This window comes from Sitophilus oryzae, unplaced genomic scaffold, assembly GCF_002938485.1.
Source record: "Sitophilus oryzae breed Bouriz unplaced genomic scaffold, Soryzae_2.0 scaffold_810_pilon_pilon, whole genome shotgun sequence".
Classification (NCBI taxonomy): Eukaryota; Metazoa; Arthropoda; class Insecta; order Coleoptera; family Curculionidae; genus Sitophilus; species Sitophilus oryzae.
Window position 1 is genome coordinate 796,214 of NW_022147429.1, and position 16,775 is coordinate 812,988.

At 32.4% G+C, this 16,775-nt stretch overlaps 1 protein-coding gene and 1 long non-coding RNA gene across 3 annotated transcripts; both read left to right on the top strand.

Moving 5' to 3' along the window:
• The first annotated feature begins 12,067 nt into the window (after positions 1 to 12,067).
• LOC115889063 (E3 ubiquitin-protein ligase SINA-like 2) lies at positions 12,068 to 14,347 on the top strand. The gene is made up of 2 exons (XM_030908978.1): positions 12,068 to 13,448; positions 13,518 to 14,347. The coding sequence occupies exons 1-2, from the start codon at positions 13,211 to 13,213 to the stop codon at positions 13,607 to 13,609; spliced, it is 330 nt and encodes a 109-aa protein (XP_030764838.1). The 5' UTR covers positions 12,068 to 13,210; the 3' UTR covers positions 13,610 to 14,347.
• A 114-nt stretch (positions 14,348 to 14,461) lies between these two features.
• Positions 14,462 to 15,880, top strand: LOC115889008. 2 transcript variants are annotated; one of them, XR_004051353.1, is made up of 4 exons: positions 14,462 to 14,959; positions 15,032 to 15,118; positions 15,293 to 15,413; positions 15,465 to 15,880. It is a non-coding gene; the product is annotated as an uncharacterized LOC115889008 (long non-coding RNA). The 2 variants fall into 2 exon arrangements; XR_004051352.1 differs by having other exon boundaries at positions 14,463 to 14,959; positions 15,483 to 15,880.
• The last annotated feature ends 895 nt before the right edge of the window (positions 15,881 to 16,775 follow it).

Genomic DNA, 16,775 nt, shown 5'->3' on the forward strand with positions numbered 1-16,775 from the left:
CCATTTATTAATATGAAAGGTTAAATTTAGATTTTAATCGAATTTTTGATGCGAAAATGCAATATGAGAAATAATAGTGTTAATTTTGTCAACCCTGTAATTCTCAAACGGTTTGACTTATGAAAAAAATGCATTCGATAATTTCCGAAAATTCGAAAAGCGAATATGTTTGTCCTCATAAAACTGTAATTATTTCTCCATTTGATCGACTCTGTAGCGCCATCAGTTTCCGAGGTACTCATAGAGAACATCAAGGAAACTCACACTGTATGTAATTTTGCAAGTATGTAATATTCCCATCGACCCTCGCTTTTCTACACCCAAGTGCATCGTATCTCATTCTAAACAATAACAGTTAACAGGCGTCTTCTGGTTGCTCGCATTTCCTTCCGCAATACTATCGTTACTACAGCACGCGCTATTTACTACCCCCTCGGTAATAAATAATCGACCGCACGCCTGCGTCTCGGACGAGCGGAGTCGTTCGCACCCCTTACGTCGATCGAATCAATCGAAAGCTAAGCAGAGCGATTGATTAATGTTTGAGGCCTTGTCTGGACTGTATTTGATTATGGCCATTAAACAACGGTGCGATGAGAAAACTGATTTCGAGCGCGCCGAGAGGAGCGTGCACGGTGTCGAGAATAGACTTTATCGAGTTACGGACCGTGATTGAACGGTGGCCGAATGTGTGAGGAATTCTATCTTATTTTTATTTAATTTTCAATAGAGGTTCGGAAAACTTTCATCTTCCATCTACATATTTTTGTGAAAAAATTCGATGAAAATAATAGAAGTGCAGTAAGTAAAACATGAAATAAAATAAAATAGAAATAGAAATAGAAATAGAAATAGAAATAGAAAAATAAATAATAAATAGAAATAGAAAATAGTGCCGAGATTATCCCGCAGGCGCAGTTCGGATTTTGCCAATCCCTCTTCTGCGAAAATGCTATGCGTGGAACTGGTCTTGTCATGTTTGACATTGAGAAGGCCTTTGACAAAGTTTGGTACGAGGGCTTTGTGTACCACACCTTCCAATTCCCATAACAACTCACTCTCATCATTAAATCCTTTCTTGTCGATATGAGACTAAAGGTACGCATCGGAGACGTCCTCTCCACTCCTCGGTCTATAGAAGCAGGGGTACCTCAGGGCTCTTCACCTCCGACATTCCCAAATCCCAGGAGAGAAGTCTCACATTATTCACAGACGACACCTGCCTCTACTCCACTGGCCCGAGCATCCAGACCAGACTTCAACTCCACATCCCCCAACTGCCTGATTGGTTTTACCGATGAAAAATCAAAGTCAATGCAGCAAAAATCCAAACCTTGGTCGTCTCAGGACAAATGAGACTCCCTCTACCTTATTACGCAATTAGTACTCTATTCAGAGCATCAATTTCAAAAAGCAGAATTTTAAAAACTAAACCTCATGTCACACAAGAGCAGAAACTCCCGATTGTTCATTTTCTATCCATATCCAAAAACGTGGATTGCTTCCTGATATCACTGTTCTGCAAAAAAATGAAAAATTATCGAGCCCTATCACCCACCATTTTCGGGGGAAAACCCCTCTATTTTTATCACTTTCCGATAATAATGATAATTTTATTGACATATTTAAGAAGAATTATTTTATTTGTAAACAATAATAAATAAAAATATCTCTACCTTTATTTGGTGCTTCCCCTGAAATATAACTATCACGTCCGAAAAGCCAGTAGTACCCCTCCAAAATGCTTGCATTAGACTTTTCTGAAAATCTCTTCTCTAGCTTAGCGATGTCTTCATAGAACCGTTCCTCGTGTTCATCCGGGACTTTTCCTAAATTTTCAGGGAAGAAGTCTAGGTGTGAGTGAAGCACTGAAAAAAAGGATCTCTCAGTCGAAATGAATATGACTTTGAGCCAAAAGATTGGCGCTTTTCAATAGGGCCAAGAACGACGTTTCTTTGCCCAAAGCATTAACTATCTTTTCATAAGCTTTAAAAAATTACTTTAGAGAATAGAAGAATCTATCTATCCAAAGTATTTCACTCTTAACCCAAAATGAATATGCAAAGAAGTTCTTGCTACAAGAACAATAGTCTCTTTGATTCATGCAAAAATTCTTGTTTGAAAAGAGACATTTCTTGATTAAAGAGACACTTTTCTTAAACCAATAGCGAGTACTATTGACTCAACTAAAATTTATTTTGATCTAAGAGAAGTCTATACATCATATACAGGCATATTACGAGGTATATTATTTTCTGATAAATTTAGGTTTTCCTGGTCTGTAGTAAGTGAAGTGATATTATTTTCCTCGATAGTAGTTGTTTCTGCTTCTTCACTCCTTGGTATTTTTTGAGGTGGTTCATCACTCTACAAATTACAAAAAAATGTTACATCAAAGTAAAGCAAATAAATTATTAAAATTATAAGCTTTGGTCACATTTTGAATTTTTTAATACGACGACTTGAAATTCTAAAATTTTTGTAATTATTTGCATAAAAAAAATCGATACCTATATTCTTATTCTATCTATCGTCATGCATGCATTATCTAAACAGGTGCATTAGGTAAATGTCTCTTACCTTCAAATATAGCAAATAAATGCTCTAATTTCCATTTTTTCAGAAACTCCTTTAAAGAATCCATATATCCTAAAATTTGTCCATAAAAAACGACAAATGCATGTTAATATCAATCACTAATTTGTTATACGATATGCGTTTAAAAAGCAAATTATGCAAAATTCCAAGTGGAAAATTCCAAGCAACAAAACCCGTGCGTACTATGATGTGCGACCTATGAAATTCGACGTACGACTGATCGGACTGCCGACTGATTGTATATACCATCCTTCGTCATCGTCTTGCGTGTCGTTATTATTTTTCATCAAAAGAATATTTAGCTATTGGAAAAATGGCCATGTTTCTTGAATGAAGTACTTTCTAGCGTATTTTTATTATTATCTTAAAACAAAGTAACTTACACTTGGTTGAATGAAAATAGATTCAAGAGAAATTTTCGAATTTTTCAAGAGAACCAGTTTTCTTGAGTTAAGAGAGTTTTTCTTCAGGCAAAATATTTTCTTTTACGCTAAAATAAATTCTCTTGCCACTAATTTTTTTTTTTCAAGGACGATGACGACTTTAGTTCAAGTCTATCTTTTTTATCAGTGAGGGAATGTACTTTAAGAGCCATCGTATCTAATACATCCCATAGTCTTGTGCATTAAGCAATTTCTCGACTTGAGCGATATAATCATCGCTTTTGTGGTTACTCAAAAAGTCCTTTCACATGTTTTGGAATGCAAATTAAATTCGTTTTTAGGTGTGCCAAAAATAAATTTTTCATCAATTTTGTTTATTTCTTAATATATCTGAAACTATCGAAATATATTTAATAATATATTAGGATTATGTAAAGTGATAAGAAAGGAAGCCAAAAATGGAATAATATACAGCGGTAATGAGAGGCTAATAAACAAATATTTTTATGTTACATTTAAAAAAAAATCATCCCGGAGAATTTCTACGTCGCCCATGTCGCAAATAATTTCAATACCGATGAGTTTGAGTTAAGTTGAACACAAGATTTTGAAACTAATTTATTTAGCTGAAAAGTTTCATCACTTCACGTTCAATTTGATTGGCAAGGCTGAAATTTGGGGCTGAAATACACGGTTCCATTTAGTAACCGTATATTTCAGCCTTTAACAGGTTTATGTAGCGGAGTGGTCGGCAATAGTACTCCTGATAATAACTTTGATCTACAGTATGTCCCCGGATTGTCTTTACAAGAAGAAAAACTTTTTTTTTATTGACATTATGAGAAAAATGCATTCGTCATAAAAACTTTTGTTTGTTCTAAAGTTGTTATTCCCGTAGATGCCGGGGTGCAGGGGGTAGTGAAGCGATACATACAACGTTACAACAATTACAAGAAATGTTGAACACATATACCTGGGCATACGAGGCTTTGGGTCTTAAGCTAAATATCGACAAAACCAAAATCATGTGCACTCCCCTGGAAGATCATAATAATACTATAAAAATCGGAGAAGAACTTTTGGAATATGTAGCGGAATTTAATTACCTCGACAGTTTGATTTCGAAAAAGGCCAATATCGACTCTGAAATTCAGCACAGGATTAGCAGCGCCTCAAGAGCATTCTGGAAATTAAAAGACAGGGTTTTCTACAATCATGACTTGAGTACAAAAATGAAACTTGCAGTGTACCGAGCAATTATAATCCCCACCATGTTATATGGGACCGAAACCTGGGTGCCGTACCGCCAACACACGAACGCATTAAACAAGTTGCAACAGAGACACCTTAGACAACTCTTAATAATCCGGTGGTTCCATCATGTCTCAAACGTATCGGTCCTTGAAAAAGCTAACTGCGAGAGTATTGAAGTCATGGTTACAAAATCCCACTTAAGATGGGCTGGTCACGTATGCAGAATGCAAGAAAACGGCATACCAAAATCTCTGCTTTACGGTGAGCTTGTAGACAGTAAGAGGTGGCCGGGGGACAACTCAGAAGATACAAGGACATTTTCCACGAAAACTTAGAGGGGATTAACATGCAGAATCATTGGGAAGAAGCAGTTCACAATAGAACTCAATGGAGAAGAATTGTAAACTCAGTTAACAGCGACAACCAAAAAGTAAAGAGGCAACAAAGCAATAAGATTTTTGAATGTCCAGAGTGCGGTGGGCAAATAACATCACGTATCGGGCTTTTCAGTTACAGGAAAGCTCATGAAAGAAAACGCCTTGCGTGACCATCCTTTGATGCGTGTCGAATACTCGTCAGCGAGTAATGGCAGTATGTATGTATGTATTCCCGTTTATACATTTTCAAATTTCCATACCCTTTTAGAGAAATTGAAAAAAACATGAAAATATAGATGAAAGTCTTAAAAATCAAAACGAGTTTCTATTGTCCTAACTTCGTTTTCAATATTTGATAGATTGTTATTGATAGAATTTTAATTAACGCCATTATTTTTGGTTTTAAAATATTAAAGAAGGATAAAATGTATTTAGTTCAATAGAACGGACGGAAAGGGTGATAATATTTATAGAAAAATGGGGTACTTTACTAACAACAAAAAATATGACGTTAATCAAAATTAATAATAACCATCTATACAAGAATGAAATAGAAATGATATTATCACAAAAACGCCTTCTAATTTTTTGGAATTAGAAAAAATTCAGCCATATTTTCATGATTATTTTTTAATTTTCTCTAAAACGGTACCGACATTTGGAAAAGTATAAACGGGATTAGCCATTTGGAACAAGCAAATTTTTTTTGTGAAAAATGAATTTTTCTCAAAATGTCAAAAATAAAAAAATTTCCTCTTGTAAAGACAATCCGGGGATATACTTCTGAAAACTTGAAAGAATAATTGAACCTGGTATTTTACCCTTCAGTTTTGTTGAAAAAAGTTTTGTTAGCAAGTTTAAGAAGCATTGTTTTCAGTACAATGCTATATTTTGATGTAAATCTAAAGACTAAGAAAAAACTTAAACCTAATCTTGGAATCAAAATAAGTTCATTGGCTATATTTTACGTCTATACAAAAGTGCTTCGTTTGTACGCTAGAGGGCATCAAACTTTAAAAAAATAAACACACTTTTTCAGATATTTTAAGAACCGTTATTCCGATTTGAATGAGATTTTGGGTGTCTATGTTTTGCTAATTGCTCTAACATTTGACTTTTACAAAAATCAAGAAAAAGTACGGGAAAGGTGGAAACGTCAAGAAAAAGTATGGGAAAGTTTTGTATAAAGGTAAATTGAGTCCAATGAACTTATTTTCATTCCAAAAATAGTTCTATATCCACGGAATATTGGGACACCCTGTATATTAACAACATTTTCAGTTATTGTATACTACCCTAACACAGTTTGAGTTAATCGCCGCTATTAAACTATAACGCAGCCAAAACTGAACTTATCAGTTATATATCACTTTCTCCCTTGCCTGTATTCATCAAAACCGCCCTTCAAGCCAAACAATTTCAACATAATCGCCGAGTCAATAAAAACTATCTGGAGTGTCCAGCTCACTGGTTTTATGTACTTTCCAACAAAAGCCAAATAATTTCCATAATTAAAGAGACTTGGTCTCAGCTGATATTGGGAAGTCGCTTACCCCTCACTAACTTTATGTGATCATAATTTACGCCTGTGTTAACTCCCTTCTTTTGTACTTGAAGAACCAAGTTAGCCATAGGCGCACTTTTTTTGTGTGTCACTTTTTATATTTTATATATCCAATTTTATATTTTCCACCTTAAGAAGGGTTGTTTTTTATGGAAGGCTGAACTGAAGATAAATTTTTTTAATATTATAATATAGAGATTTCATCTTAGTGTTGTTATTTATTATTAAGTATTTTAATAAATCTTTTTAGAATGTAAATTTCACTTCATTTTTCATAAATATAATTTGTTTTCCTTTAAAATATATTTGATACAAACACAACATAAAATCAGTTTTATAATAATAAATATAATACAGAATCCAAATTTCACACCAAAGTATTTACGAATATTTTTTGATATATATGTATTATCGTTAATCAAATTATCCAGCGTAACATTTTTTAAAGTCTGTAAAGTTCATAATTCACGCTCGTGTACCCTATATTTATATTCAAAGCGCTGCTCTTGCCATGGTCGTGCGTAGAGGTCAAGTCTCACAGATGCGTTAGGCATTTTAATGGTTTTTAATTCGAACACAGTTAATTTCCTATTTGGATTGTTTTTCTCTTTCAGTAAGAATAATGTATATTGCCGTTTCGGAAGAATAATGATGAAACTGTTAATTGTTCATTTTACAGGAGAGGCAAAAAACTAAATTTTGAAATAAAAATGACCATAATAATGTAAACTAAGATGGCATTATCTGGGGGTACGATAGTGCCCCCGTCAATTCCAGCACAGCCGTACCATCCTTTTCTCGAAGGTATTAGCGACACTTTTGACCACTCTGTAACTTCGTTGTGGATAAAGCAAGAATATTAATTTTTACTACACATGGGGACATACTACGGCTGGCTATATTACCAAAATATCTAGTAATTATACCTCATAGTTTATGAATTATCGCTTGTCAAATTTCTTTAATTTCGACATTGACTCACTGACAGATCATCAAAATTCTAATGTTCTCTCACTCACCGTCGTCATCACAATTCTAAGTTACTTCTAGATGTGTCACAAATTTCAAATTTTTAATTTTAGTTAGCATTAAGCCAAAGATAATTCTACTACTAACTATAATATTCTTTGATTAAGCTTATAATGTTAGGAAAAAATAAAAAATCCCGAAATATCCTTATCGAGGGGTGTCTCACTACTGGAATTACATGTACATTTTCTTGGTAGTCGCTGGCAGTCATTGACAGTTTTACGGCAGTCGCCTATAATAATTATAATAATTACATGGCAGTCATAGACAGTCTTCTTCATAGTCATTGGCAGTCGCTTAGCCGTGGAAGGATATTTAGGCAGTACGTGTACATTTTTTTACCCAAGTGAGACACCCCTCGATCCTTATGGATCAAAAGTTATATATCTAGCTGCTACCGGTAACCGACTATCCGGCGATGGTAATAGGAGGACCGGTAGTAAGATTATTTTGAAAATGTTGATTTTAGTATAAAGGTACCTGCTCCATCTATGTAAAGTATTGTCAGCGTTAGTAAGTATTCCTGGATTATTTAAAAAGTGGTAGCATCTTTGATATTTTGAATGGAACATCTAGTATATTATTACATTCTTGAGAACTATTCTCATATCTCATATATTGTCTATTATACTAACCTATGTCTTATAGTTTTCGAGATAAAAAAATAAAATTTGTGTAAAATTGTCAAAAATATGATTTTGAATAAGCAATAGTAAAATCAAGAATTGAACATTATTTAAAGTTGATATTTAGTCTATCACAAGTCGGAACCACAAGTCGTTAGAAAACTAGAATTACTTCATTTGATATTATCTGACTTTATACGATAATTCAAAGTTTAGGAATTATTGCTAGTCAAACTTCTTTAATATTATTTTGAATAATATATTACCCGAGAAAAAAAATAAGAGGATAATCTACAAAAAGATATGAGATCCCATCAAAAACATAGAATGTAAAAAAATGCCAAGACTCACAATACAATTCCTCCACTAGAAAAAGTTGTGTTAGTTGTTATCTCATGTAAAACCAAGTCAGTTTATTTTATTTAGTCTCTCTTGAAGCATCTATTCAACAATTTTGTTATAAATTGTTAGTATCAATATTAGTCATCTTTATTTCTGTAATAATTATAATTATAATTATAATAACTTGGCAATTATCCAGCATCATAATTATAAAAGAATAATCTACCAGCAAAATAAAACACTAAATCACCACAATACACCAAAACACTTTACTTTTGCATTGGACGCGCGTTTCGCTAACCAAGATGCAAAAGTAAATTGTTTTGGTGTATTGTGGTGATTTAGTGCATTATTTTGCTGTTGTAACATCAAAGGTTCTAACCTCTAAATTCCAAACAGTGCCCTTAAGAGTAAAGTTTTTTTAATTAGTATAGAGAATATCATATCGTGCAATTGCCAAGTCATTATAATTATTACAGAAATGAAGATGACTAATATTGATACAAATAATTTATAACAAAATTGCTGAATAGGTGATTAAAAAGAAACCAAATAAACTGACTTGGTTTTACATAAGATCTCACAACTTTTTATAGTTTATTATGTTGCGAGACTTGGCATTTTTTTACATTTTATGTTTTTGATGGGATTAAGCAATCTGGATATTTCCGTCTTAATTGAACTCTATTTTGTGGAACTGCGTCTATTTTTAAGTCGTGTAAAATTTACCATTTAATTTGCGTCGTTGTTCTTCCGGTCCGGTATTATGATAACTGATAAGGTTTTGTTAAATAATTCTGAAAATAATACTTTGACCTAAAATTGCTTGATTGAGCAAAAATAGCCTATGAATATCATTTTTCTCAGGTAAAACTTTAGGGAGTTAAAAAATAATTTACAGTTTTCAATTAGATACATAAATAGCAAATTAGATAAGAGCCTGCAAAAATAGAAGTATCTCTACCGCCCACCCTATGTTCTAAAATATTTCCATCTTACTGCCCTTTATAATATTAACATATTAAGCCGCCTCCGATCTGAGCTCTAATCCGATTAAAAATTCATTTCAATTAGGAGCTCCTCTCTGGGTAACTACCGAGTGCGACCTCCATTTAATTATAAAAAACTTCATGTCGTCGTACGACCTTTCCACGTCCCCTCGCAGTCGTTGTAGCGTAATCGCTTTGTAGGGAATTGCGGAAATATGTCGTGGCGTTGCAACAAAAGCTGCGGAGCTCGTAAAATATTCCTTATACAGGGCTACCTATTGTATTTCGTGCTTATTTACGTGGTGTTTTATTAAAATTGCGGAAAAGATGCATTGGCCTGATCGAATAGTCACATATTTATAGCCTTTTATGCTCACTCAGCGACTTACTCTTAATGGAATATGTTAAATGTATTGTGTGAACTGTTTTCCGTGATATATAAAAAATGAACACACCAAAAAGAAAATTATAAAATACAAAAGGAACAAAATTGAAAAAATTAGTAAAGGGGCTAAAAAGAAATAAAAATGGTTTGAATAATTGTATACAAACTTCCGATGGATATAGTCAAATGATATTTTTATATTCATGTTAGACCCGGAGGCTATACCATTTTTTTTGTTACTTCTGTTTGACATTTCTCCTGAAAGGCCTTGACAAATTTATTTTTTTTCAATTTAAAATAATTGGCCTCTGTATTTATTTTGATCATTTCTTGTTTGTGTTATAATTAGTTTAATGCAAAGTATACAGGGTAGCGGAATTTATTGTATTCTGGAACTTCGGCAGCACATTCTACCCACAAAAAAAGGAGGTAAAAAAGTTCCCATAAATTTATGTTCTAAAATGGTTTCGGAGAAATAGAGTGTAGAAGTTTCATTTTTATTTACATTTTTTCCATAAAATTTCTGAACTGTAGTCAATATGTGAATGAAAATCGGCGTCTGGATGTTTTTTCACATAAGAAATGTTATTTCGATATCAATATGACTCCTAGTTTAGAACGAAGCACCACCTATATATTTTTGAACTGTTTTGAATTGTATATTAATTTTTCGTCTGTACATGTATAAAATAACTGAGTAAAAAATATACATTTCGGTATTTTATGCGTAGAAAATGTCTCTTGATAAAAATCGCTACGAGCAACCGTTTTCAAGATATTTGGAAAAGAAATAATCTCTACTAATATATAAAATCCTTAAGTGACTGACATACTGATTAATCACGATCCTGCTCAAACCACTCAACGTAAGAAGATTCTAGGGTGTAGAGGTTCGATAAGAAGAGATTTTTCGAAATTAGTTCCAAGAGGGTGAAACCACCCCTCAAATATTACAATATTTTTTATTTAAAAAACGGTCAAGTTTCCGAAAAAACGCTTAAACAGGTATACTTTATTTTGTTTTTTTTTACATATTTTAAGATTTTTTAAAAATGTATACAGGGTGTTTCGAAAAATCTGGTCATTGATTAATCACGATCCTGCTTAAAGCGCTTTAAAAAAACTGATTTTTGGAAAACAAATTGATTTAGAGTGTAGAGATTCGATCAGAAGGGATTTTTCGAAACTCGAATTCTATTAGGGGGTGAAACTATCCCTCAAATATTAAAATATTTTTTATGTAAAACCCGTGAGTTTTTCGGAAAAACTCTTAAACACGTATATTTTATTTTGTTTTTTTACATATTTTAAGATTTTTTATAAATTTATACAGGGTGTTTCATAAAATATGACCATTGAGTAATCACGATTCTGCTTAAACTGCTTGACGTTTAAAGCTGATTTTTGGTAAACGGATTGAATGTGGGGTGTAGAGGTTCGATAAGGAGAGGTTTCTCGAATCTCAAATTCCAAGAGCGTGAAAACGCCCCTCAAATATTACAATATTTGTTATTTAAAAAACGGTTAATCTTTCGGGAAAACGCTTGGACAAGCATAATGTATTTCGTTTTATTACATATTTTGAAACTTTTTAAAAAATCATACAGAGTGTTCCAAAAAGTTAGGTAATTTCTTAACCACGATTCTGCTTAAACTGCTTGACGTAAAAAGCTTATTTTTGGCAAACGAATTTTTCGAAAGTCAAATTCCAACGAGATGAAACTACCCTCAAATATTACCAAGTTATATAATAATATCGCCATATTGTTTTTTCTCATGCTGACATAAATGTGAGAAAATGTTATCCAGTTTGTATGTTAATGGAAATTCTTGCTTTGCTTTATCATAACCATTACAAATGATTAATTCGACGCGAACGAAATCGCTGGTACACGCTAGTGTAATATAATACATATTATTATTGACAAAAAAATAAACATTTGACTGAAATTACAAATTTGGGAACCATTTATTTTTTAATGCTAAAAAATCATAATTTTTTCTAGAAAATATACGATAAAACAGTTTCTGTTGAATCTTTGGCACAACAACTTTTAAAATTTATTATTTCAGACTAATAGCAACTGCCCAGTCAACATGTATAATTTTTGTCAATTATGACATGTATTGACTATTTCGATTCCAAATATCTTGAGAATTATTACTCATAGCGCTTTTTGCAACGAGATCTGTTTTACGTAGGTAGTGTAATAAATGAACGGATGAAAAGTTATTACTCTTTAAAACAGCTAAATAATATGTAGGTGCCCCCCTACAAGTAAGAGCTATACTGACATCGAAATAGAATTTCTTATGCCAAAAAACACTTTAGATTTAAGTAACTTTATTTTTTTTAGAAACTTAATAATAAGAAGAAACTTAATAAATATAATAAACTCTTACTCCTCTTCCCCAGAAAGATGACAGGTCTGGGGGTTGTATAATACCCCTGCCTCCCGCGTACAAAATGGGATACGATTTCCTTAAGTTCCGATTCATGAATAACCGATTGTATCAACGAAGTTGAGTTGCCCAAGGGGCGTCCGCTGGCTAGGTAGCGGTGGAGAGGATTCCCAGGGGGTTCCAAAGTCCGTAAAAAAACCGAAATCCGGAACGATTTCCTTAAGCACGAAACTCTCACGAAAAGAACTTTATGTCCCATAAAGTATCCTAGATATGGTCCGCTGGCTGGGCGATGGTGGAATCCACGTCCGCTGATGGATCCAAAGAGGCCAAAAACCGTAAATTTGAAAACCATTTCCTTAAGCTTGAAATTTTGATGGAAACATACATTTTTATTGACATTTGCAAAAATAATCGTCCGCTGCCTATATGCGGGTGGAAAAGTCGTCCGCTGGTGGGATAAAGGAAGATAAAGGGTACCGAACATAAACGCGTTATGATGCACAAGCGGACGACATTTCCACCGACATACAGGCAGCGGATGATTGTTTTCGTAAATCTCAATAAAAATATTACCTTTCATCAAAATTTCAAACTTAAGGAAATGATTCTCGACAATCTATTCACAAAAAACATGCATGGAAAACACGAGAGGTTGAATCATAATTTAATCAGTCGACTAAAATTTTAATAAACTGTAAAATACTATATTACTGAGTAACTACGTAGCATCGTATAGATTTATTTAAGTGATTGGAGTGATTCAGGTGAAATTAATTTAATCCATTTATAAAAACTATAAATAAAAATATAATAAAATTATTCCTATTCCCCTTTGTGAAGAAAAATCAAAACTGTATCCCCACGAATCTCTAGTCCTAAAAAAATAGAATTTAACGGATCATTTTATTAATCCTGCACAAGTAAATCTCCAAAAATATTTCATACATTTTTGACATTACGTAATATCTGAAGAAAAATATCTGATATTTATTTATTATTACAGGTGGCGTTGCCAATAATAATAACTCAGACGTCACGTCGCCGTCAGTGATCGCGCGCATCTTCCGAATAAAAAGACGTTTTTTTGACGTTTCGGGCTCAATAGCATTATTTACCGGTTAGATATGTCTGAAATCGAAAAGTTTTGTGTATTTTGTTTAAAGAAAAAGGATAAATTAAAATCCTTCACGGAAACATCATTGAAAAAATGTCAGGAAATTTTGATCGTTCGGAAAATTAATAATTTGAAATGGAACGATGTTAATTTACCGAAGGAAGTGGTCGACTTTTTCTGTATCATTCTCATTGTTACTCTGTTTTTCCATCTTTATCTCCAATATTTGGAAAAACGCCTTCAAAAAGGAGCCTCTAAATTTGGATCCACTCGAGTATGGTTGGCAATTTGAAGAAGGAAAATTTGTGTGCAAATGGTTTGAGGGCGATCAGCTACCGTCATCAGTGGAAATGATCACACAAGAAGATACAAATGCTGAAGGTACTTATTCAAATTATTATTAATTTCTGCTTTTCATGTCATTCTAATATTTAATACTTATTTTTCTAGGCACTGATGAGGCGGATGAAGATGAATTATCACAAGAGGATGAAGACAGTGATGAATCTGATAATGACAGTGATGAAGAAGATGATGATTAAACGTTTTAAAATATTTTGTTTAATATTTTTGAAAAAAAAACCTTTAATTTCTAGTGAATCGAATAATTAAATATAATGAATTACTCAATAATATAATATTTTACAGCTATTAAAATTTTAGTCGACTGATTAAATTATGATTCAACCTCTCGTGTTTTTTGTGAATGATTGTCGAGAATCATTTCCTTAAGTTTGAAATTTTGATGAAAGGTAATATTTTTATTGAGATTTACGAAAACAATCATCCGCTGCCTGTATGTCGGTGGAAATGTCGTCCGCTTGTGCATCATAACGCGTTTATGTTCGGTACCCTTTATCTTCCTTTATCCCACCAGCGGACGACTTTTCCACCCACATACAGACAGCGGACGATTATTTTTGCAAATGTCAATAAAAATATAAGCTTCCATCAAAATTTCAAGCTTAAGGAAATGGTTATCAAATTTACGGTTTTTGGCCTCTTTGGATCCATCAGCGGACGTGGATTCCACCACCGCCCAGCCAGCGGACCATATCTAGGATACTTTATGGAACATAAAGTTCTTCTCGTGAGAGTTTCGTGCTTAAGGAAATCGTTCCGGATTTCGGTTTTTTTACGGACTTTGGAACCCCCTGGGAACCCTCTCCACCACTACCTAGCCAGCGGACGCCCTTTGGGCAACTCAACTTCGTTGATACAATCGGTTATTCATGAATCGGAGCTTAAGGAAATCGTATCCCATTTTGTACGCGGGAGGCAGGGGTATAAGGTTATACCGCCTATACACGCCGGATGTCAGAGCCTCGTTTGTGTAAAATAGCGTGCACCACGTGAAGGTGAGGTTGACTTTTATCACAGATAACACATAATCCAGATGGCTCCTTAGGTGTTAAAAATTGTCACCCCAATTTCACTCCAATTTGGGAAAATATTGGAGTGACATTTGAATAATCTGAAATTTTTAGATTCCTTTTCTAACTTTTTTGGGAGGTTTTGTTTCTCTTGCACAGATGTCGCTTGCACTTCAGTTGCGTGGTTGCCAAACGTTATATCGAAATATATTTCATTTCATTATGAATATATAAAATTAAAAATTATGTAATTTATAAACATGAAATAGATATGGATGTTAGGTAATACCGGATGTTAAATTAATATATAAATATTTAACTTAATACGTACATTATTATTTTATTAATTTATCGTCACATGTCATTTACCAGTTGCCTAATTACGAAAAGTTTCATATGACATTAACCTCAAAAATGATCTTTGAAAACAAACAACAACAAATAACTCAAAGAAATAACTACATACTACATAATAATAACTGATAATAATGACTTTTAATGGTATAAAGGCTGATGAAGGTAATTATAAACATTATTTTGAGTTTGTTTAATAAAATATAGGATACAATATAACTAAGCAAAATCAAACAGTTTTAGACAACCAATACAAGATTCAGAACTCGGCATCGCGATAAACAAGTAAAATTGTACATTCAGGAACTCGTTTAAATATTATAGGTAAGTAATATTTTCACAAAAGTAAACATAAAGTAATATAGAATATTACCTGTGATAAAATGTTAATTAGTGACGTATATTTATTCTAATCACATTTAAATTTAAACTCAAAATTTTCATAAAGAAAATGATAATTTTTCATAGATATAAAGTAAATAATATTACATATTTCAGGTTGATTGAAGAATAATCTACAATTGATTAGAGCCTATGATGATGCGAAGATAATTAATATCACCTAACTTTAAGAAACCAGCCTAAAGAAGTTTACATGCATCTCATCTAACCATTATAGGTAATAATTTACAAAATTAGTCATTTTTGATTATAATATTATGGTTCTTAGGTACATTTTATCTTCTAGATCAGTAGTGATTTTTCATAATTTGAATGAACTCACAGATAGCAATGGGGCACTGCACCGAAGCAGTATTACAAAATGTGAAATAAAACTGTAGTACAAATTGCTCTATAAAATTTAATAGAAATAAATTTATTTATGAAAATTAATGAAGTTTTATCTTTCCTAGGAAAAAAATAACAATTATATTTTGAACAATTAATTTAGAACATTAGAGTTAAAAAAATATATGTGTTAGAAATTGTAACACATATTTTTTTAACTCTATGTTATTCTAACTTAGAATAACATATTTTTAATAAAATTGCGCTTATAGTTTATACTTTTTTGCTATTATATCAATAAGAACTAACGTAAGGAGCAATTCATTTATACTATAAACACACATGCATATTTTTTGATCTTTTAAAACCAGTGAATGAGTTGAAATATGCTACACCTATTAATTCTTATTAACTAACTTTATAGCTAGACAGTTGAAAATTTTACAGATAATTAATGTATCTATGTTGCCGCTATAAGAACAAATACTAAAAACAGAATTAAATAAATGTTTATAAATAAAAAAGTACTTTCACTAAACATTATCGTTTAAGTAAGAATTTTACAAAGAATATTCAAGTCCTCGAGTGGCCGTGTGGTTAAAGGCGTTAGGATTTGAAGGCGGTGAGACGTAGTGAGGCAGGTTCGAATCGTAGGCAAGGTGACTGTTTCTTAATCTTTTTTTTTATTTTTACATATTTATTTTTACTTATTTATTATTGATTAATACAATTTTTAGCAATGTGTTTCTTCATTTTTTTTAAATTACTTACAAGCGCATTCAAAATTTCAGCTAAATCGGAAAAAAAGTTTACAATAATATAATGTCTGATGTTGTATAGATAATGTGTGAATGGTACCTACATTCAATGATAATGAACCCTTCGTGCGCGAGTCCGACTCGCACTTGGCCAATTTGTTTTGTTAATTGAAACGTTTAGAATTTGAATATTCGTTCAAAATTTTTTTTTTTTAATAAATTTATTTATGATTTATTAATGAAAATAATATGACCGAATTTCCTGGAAAGTTTTTCAAATTTGTACATATGAAAACCTAGCTTTACCACATATCATAGAAAATCTCTATTCCTTCCCTTATCACGGAATAATAAAGGAACGAACCATATGCGACAAAGATAGAAGATTTAGATATGTCGTTACTGTCTTTGTTTTTAACGGATATTTTAAAAGGCGGGTAATTTACCTTTGACTGTCTTTGATTATAACTGTGTGTGATTAGTGATAATTATTA

Coding starts and splice junctions, on each gene's coding strand:
- LOC115889063 (XM_030908978.1), top strand. CDS start 13,211: ATGTTAATTTACCGAAGGAAGTGGTCGACTTTTTCTGTATCATTCTCA. Junction 13,449..13,517: donor AGAAGATACAAATGCTGAAG/GTACTTATTCAA, acceptor TTATTTTTCTAG/GCACTGATGAGGCGGATGAA.